Here is a 6,873-nt window from a genome sequence, read left to right on the forward strand (position 1 = left end):
TCCTGTCATTCCCAAGGCTACTGTTATTCTACATGGATGAATAAAAAGGCAGTTCTGAGGTTGAACACAGCAAAGCTCTCTGGACCACGCTAAAGAGCATTGTCACTCTGCTGAACTTGTAGTTGTTGAAGAATCCCAAAGCTTAGCTTAGATGCCATAAGAATAGGAACATTTAGTTCCTTTTGCTAACGAAAGTTCATGTCTGGCACGCATTTATCCAATTTAAAATATGGTTGATTTTACCAACACAATTACAATAACCTATCTTTGCTATGGTACTATATGTCCCATAGCCTACAGTCTAGCCCTGGGTCAAAACACTATTTTAAAAAATAACCACAATAAATCCCTTAAGTTTCTGAATTTCTTTCACATTTTGAGTTGCCTTGATCTCCTCTTAACGCAATTTGAGCTGTGGGGTGTATGCTCAGAATATAAAATCTGATTTGCTTTGATGTTCACTCCATGTTACTACCTGCTCAAACTGGAAATGTCTGGCCAAGATTAATTATTAGCTTTACTCTGAGAATTTAAATGACCATTGTGAAGATTTTCCCATACACTTAAAAAAAAATGAGGTGCGAGTCAACAGGCTTGAAGGCTGACTGAACTGCAGTACTTTTAGAGAAAAAAAAAAGTACAGACTGTAAAATTCCAATAAGTAACTCCCTAACATTAGCAGTGATGATTACAAACTATTCTTCTTCATTCAGTTATTAATTGAGGTCACATCCATTCTGAACAGAGGCCAGGGCCGGAAATTTGTCTGCCAATGTAATATAAAGAGGAATACAGTTTAAGTCACATTCAGCAGTATACACCTTGGCATTACATAGCAGCATTTACCATATCATTAATGATGGCTCCATTCCTTGTGTTTTATCAGCTGCAGCGACCTTGTATTGTGCACGCTTACTCAGTAATAGATAGATAATCACTAATTAACGTGATGGGTTGCACCTGTGCTTTACGGGAGCCGTGACAACGTCTGACATTGTGAATATAGCCAGGTTATCATGTCTGTCTCGGCCCCCTCGTGAGCACAACAGGTCGAGACTGTAGCCTAACTACATGTCTCTGAAACTGAACGCGCTTGACAGACAAAATAGGCGAGTTTCATCCCTCGCAACTTTCACGGCGCGTTTGAGTCCGAGAGACCCCGGCGTTGTTGTCCTAATACTAAACTATTAGACACTCGGTTCCTTTGTTTTACTACGGTGGGTCTGCTGGTCGGCTGACGGGATATTTAGCAGCAGAAGGTTGTTTGCAACTCGGGGAGTCACTGTTGGCGTATCACACAGGTGGAAAGGATGCGATAGTTAGGGGGTGCTCGGACAGGTGCATTGGGGCTCGGCAACAAACAAAATCTGCTGGAGGCTTGAACGGGAAGCTAATGAGCATCCAATATATATGAATAGTGTTGTTGCGAATGTCAAACATGCATTACGGAAGCGAAACAGAGGCGCAACATTATAACATCTGCACAGCCAGCGCGTGGGATTACCGAGCAGCACACAGAGGAAAGTGCCTGTTATCACAGCATTGCGGGGAGGACGGAGCGTCTGTCAATCTTCTTGCATGGTTGAATGCATGCTGTCTGCCATTGAGATGATGATAGCCTCATTCTCCCCAAAACAAGCCTTACCTTTCTCAGTCTTCCAGTCCTTTTTCTTTTTGCTCATGCTGCCGGAATGGGTTGATTTCGAATGGTTGTTTTTTGACTGTAGCAACCCCAGGCTCACAGTGAATAGTGCTCCGGGGAAAAAACTGAAACGCAAAGTGAAACAGCCTCTGGACGGTTGTCTCACCTGTGAAGCTGTCAAATTTCTATGGACCTCAGTCGGCTCAACCTACCGTGGTTGCGCCGTAAATTATGTGTACGAATACTGGCTAAATGATTGGGCGTCGAAAACCGGGAAGTGAGCACGCGATTGGTCCGGATACTGAGTCAGTCAGATCAGGTCCACGCGCTGGGGAGGCATGGTAGGTTGTTTCCGGTGGTTCATCCGACTGCTGTGCAAAGTGTTTGGCTAGTAACGCCGGGCCACTCGGATGCAAACTGCAGTAAGAAGAGTCTACGATGACTCACGGCAAGTAAACTTGGGGACGAAGAGTCGTGTATATTATAAAAACGTATATTATACTAATAATAATCATAATCCTTTATTGCGCACAAGAGACGGTAAAAATCTAAACAAGTAATATAAATAATAAACAGATATATATATATATATATATATATATATATATATATATATATAAAAATAAAAAATGTATTCTTGTGTGTGAACTCGACTGTAATTGTTTAGATCATAGCAAAAGTTTTAATGATAATTTTTGCCAATCCTAACGTTTACTATGTTGTGACTTTTATATTTATCTTTAAATAGACAAAACAACACGGATCCATAGTAGCCTGCTCTTGTATGTGGCAGAGAAAATTATATCACAGGATAAACCAGCTCTGAGCACTGAGTCCGGCTGTCATATGCAAGAGGCTGGTTCCAGAGACCACCGTCTGTCATCTGTTGTGTGTTAGCTCTGCTCTCGTCCAGACCCATCTGCTCCTGAGACCGCTGACATTATGAGAGTGGAAAATATATTTCACCCAAGCTTCACACTGATCTGAATTGTTTTAAAGTATGGCTTATTTTCAGCAGTTTTCATGAATACATTTATAACAGTACATTTAAAGGATAGGTGGAAGCTGTGTTCATGTGCCATTCTGTTCCATTTAATTATATCTAAAAGTAATATTACATAGTGCAAAGAATTTCAATTTCCCATTCCAGTCAAATTATAGATCTTTATCTCATTGAGCTGTAGCCTTTTTTATGGAAATAAGACAAAGAAATCAGCTATCACATCTGGCACATTTATAATTTGTCCTTGTAATATCTTAATTAGTTTCCACTCTGATTTATAAAGTATAAAATACTAGATCAGTGGCTATCTGTCTGATATAAAACCACATTGGAACATTTAGATAACTTCCCGAGCCACAGCGCTTGGAATAGCAGATTAAAGTGTCTCCCTTTACCCTATATTAAAATATGAAGATAAGATTGGTTGCTGATTTCTGTCTGTGATAGTCAAACCAAACCACTAGATGTCCCTCTTGCACCATTATAAGGAATGATACACACAAAGTGATGGCTTAAGAAACTGAGACAAGCAAGAAGTAAGTCAGAGTTGGCCTTACATACATATAGAAACAGGTTTGTGATTTTTAAACTAGCCTCATGAATTAATTTGACAGACATTTGGGATTGCTGATATAAGGCACTCTTGCTCTAAATATTCTCATATGCTCTTTCTGATATTTGAGGAGACATATTTAGGAGACTGGTTTAAAACACCTTCACCAGCAAGCCTCCCAACCTGCTGCCTATGTGAAAGATGCTAAATGCAAAGTGTGGCCTTGATCTCTGACCTTTTATTTTGACCTTTCAATAAAACATCATATAGGCTATTTCTATTCCGCTTAAAGGGAAGTGAAATGCTCGAGCATTTCTTTTTTACGCTAAATACTCTTTAAACTATTATGCTATACTGAATATACTCAACTACGCTATAGTTTTAGTTATGAGATTGAAGCCTCTTGGCATCCTAAATCCCCTTACACATGTGTTTCACTTATATTGCCTGATTATACTTGTTTGTGTTGACATACACAATCACATCTCCCTCATTCTCCTGTTTGGTGTGATGTTGCACCGATTAGGGCAAGACAACTTATACTTGTTATCATTCTTATCGGTTGATAGAGTTTTGTGACATCCCGTTATTTTAAGCTCTATCCACCTGATTCAAGGGCCAATCAGTCAGAGTATTTGAAAGCACCTGTGAAGGTGTGAAGGGCCTGAAAGCAATAATGAATGTTGCGATTCCAGGGATCATGGTAAATGGGCTTTTTGTTTTTATCTCTTTTCAACTTTCACAAATCAACAAACATTTAAACTGTAGACTGGACATGTTTTCCCATTGTTTTACAGTGATCTAAAAGAACAACATTCATGTGTCTCGTATTTGCTAGATACGCAATGTGACATCAGACAACACAATGTCTGATGAGCGGCATCCTCGTGACTTGTTGCTTGTTCAGGGCAGAATCTGAATATTCTACATTTACTCCAAAAGATCTATTTGTGTAAAACTGCGTAGGCAATTGTTATCACCATGGTTACAGTACAAGGAGATTAAGCCAGTGGCTGTACCTACAAGTCACTGGCAAGAACATTGCATCATCTAATCTCTCGTTGGCTTGATACGTATGTTTTTCATATCCCACTTATTATAATCGCAGTAACGTAATTACAGCAAAGAACACAATTATCTTCAGAAAAATGCTCAAAATGTACCTATAACTTAAAGTGAGCCAAGGGGCTAAAGGAATCATAATTATGGCAATTGTTGTTTACGTGTTCTTGTGTCGATATCCGTAAGTCCTTTGATTTTTTTTTGTGCCTCTCTGGTTTATCATCATGTCTGTTCTTAGTCAGTGCTTAATGATAAAACACATGATTTGTTTAGTATGGTCATAACTCAAGCTTATTGCTGAAGATTAAATACCTCTTCTCTGTGGGGGGCCTCCATGTGTTCAATTGGCCCTTGAGGCTTTCAGCGGAGGCCTTAAATTATTTACTGTTTTGCCAATGACAATGAAAGGGCCTCTCACTGATAGCCTCCGATAAGGTTTGACAGTGTGAATCTGTAGAGTGCCTGTTAAAGCCTGTCGGGTCTGAAAAAGGTGATTTCTTGGAAAGGAAACAATTCCTCAGTCAATTGCACACAGACAATTAAAAAAAATATATACTTTGGAAAATAGTTTTAATGTATAGTCATTAACGTTGGAAATAGTTTGGCAGTGCTCCAACACTGTCAGAGAACTTTTCCTGTGAGTGCTGTCTTTGACGCAATGCCAATCCTGAACATGAAAACACTATAGTTTGGTGGTTTGTGTGGATCCTTTTCAAACTTCGCAATCAAACAGTCGTCTGCCCCTATCATCCATTGTGTCTGTTTTATATTATGCTCATCTGGTCCACAGATGTAAGGCTTTCTTTCTGTGTGTGTGTGTGTGTGTATATATATATATATATATATATATATATATATATATATATATATATATATATATATATATATATATATATATATATATATATTCTGTCCCATAAATATTACTTATTTTTTTAATGGTCAAAGCTTTCAATGTTACTCGTGGCTGCTCCTTTAATGCATAAAAAACACTCGGAACACCTTTCTTTTTAAAACGCCTCCTGTGTTCAACTTCAGGCTGTATAGGCTACTGCCCTGTATCTCAGACTTCAAGATTCTGGTCTTATATCGCTCATCTCTGACAGTATTTTTTATCTATGGCTTTGGCAACTTTTTTATTCATGATTACAACCACTTGTTTTTCTCTTTCAAATCACAATCGCCGTGCGTCTGTAATCCAGCCGCAAGAGCAATTTGTCCTGTGATGCATTGTGATGCACTAATGTGAATTTAGTGGTTTACTGAATGGGACTTGGTTTAGTCTACAGCCCTTAAATGGGTTTGAGGTTGGATAAAAAAAAAAACATCACACTGTGAGTATTCTTTTCCTGCAGGATTCCTGTGGGTTGTAGCTTTGGCAGAATGTGTTGCTACGGCTCCCTTTGTTTATTTTACTGTATTTGATAAAGCCCCCATCCAGCATGTCTCTTCACACCAGAGTCCTTGCTTTCTGCCTGCTCAAAGCTGCAGGAATTCCTTCCTGATCGCTGGCTGAACCCAAATTGAATAGATTTAGTGTGGATTGATGTTCAACATGTTCAGATGTTCAAAGCACATATGCACTCAAAGTGATCCAAACTGTTATGGCTTCTTAGTATCAACAGTTTTATTTGCAGGGGAAGTCTTCCAACACAATGTTGGTCTGTTTCTTTTGATCCGAGCACAATAATCTGTATAAATATGAATTAATGAAGTTTTTAACTTTGCTTTTTCCTTTTTTTTTTCTTTTTTTTTTTAATTGAAAAAAAACAACATAAAGCATGTGGAGGAATGAATAAATCTTTTTAATAGTATATTGCAGGCAAATCAAGATATCATGTGTTCCCTCTGACTGTGCACATATTTACTGTGCAGCAATACGTATCCAAGTAAGCCTTTAGCATATCTGCCAGGGGATGATAGAGCAGAATATTTTAGGATAGATGAAAGCCCTCAAAATACAGTCACACAAACTATATTGTTCACTCTTGAAGTCTTGGATGCCTGACACCTGTTGTTCTGCTTTGACCTTAAATCCCCGCCGAGACAACACAAAAAACAAATGCTTCAACAGCAGCATGCCCATCATAGCTGAAATAGTTTTTCATGTTTCATTTCTTTTGACCAGGCCATCATAATAAAAATGTATTTCATGCTCAGACAGAAAAAAAGAGAAAAATGGCTGATGATTTATAACTGTATGCATGACTGGCATGGCATATACACTTTTAGTTTAGAAGCTGATTGTTCTCACAAAGGTTGTGTGTTTGTCTGTGTCTAAAACCATATAAAGATATTCTTCACACTGAGCCAATAACTGAATGCTTTGCTTCAAGGTTTAATTTCTAGTTGCCAGAATTCTCAAAATGGCCATATCTTTGGAAAAGCGCATCCTTTTCTTTTTCCTACCTCACCACTGTTGCTCTGGAGAAAGCAAAGAGATTGCTGTGGACTTGATTTGCAATTGTGGGATCTAGACTTGTACTAAAAATATCTCTTTAGCTTACGATGGTCTCTGATTAAAAGTTAAAGGTTATCATTGTCTAACATGACACACAACTTTAATGTATCCAAGTATGTGCAGCAAAATTTGACAAAAGAAGAACACTGTGA

General features: G+C 38.4%; 1 protein-coding gene across 4 annotated transcripts in view; it reads right to left on the reverse strand.

The window, feature by feature from the left end:
• macrod2 (mono-ADP ribosylhydrolase 2) overlaps nt 1-1,844 on the reverse strand; it is a 377,376-nt gene extending 375,532 nt beyond the window's left edge. For all 4 annotated transcript variants that reach the window (XM_068568505.1, XM_068568504.1, XM_068568506.1 and 1 more), the window contains exon 1: nt 1,646-1,844. In XM_068568505.1, the coding sequence (XP_068424606.1) occupies nt 1,646-1,682 (37 nt within the window). In that variant the 5' untranslated portion in view covers nt 1,683-1,844. The remainder of the gene's footprint in view (nt 1-1,645) is intronic.
• Nucleotides 1,845-6,873: the final 5,029 nt, after the last annotated feature.

The sequence above is a fragment of the Clinocottus analis genome, unplaced genomic scaffold, assembly GCF_023055335.1.
Source record: "Clinocottus analis isolate CAN_PGR_092001 unplaced genomic scaffold, fCliAna1.0.p SCAF_8, whole genome shotgun sequence".
NCBI classification, from domain to species: Eukaryota; Metazoa; Chordata; class Actinopteri; order Perciformes; family Cottidae; genus Clinocottus; species Clinocottus analis.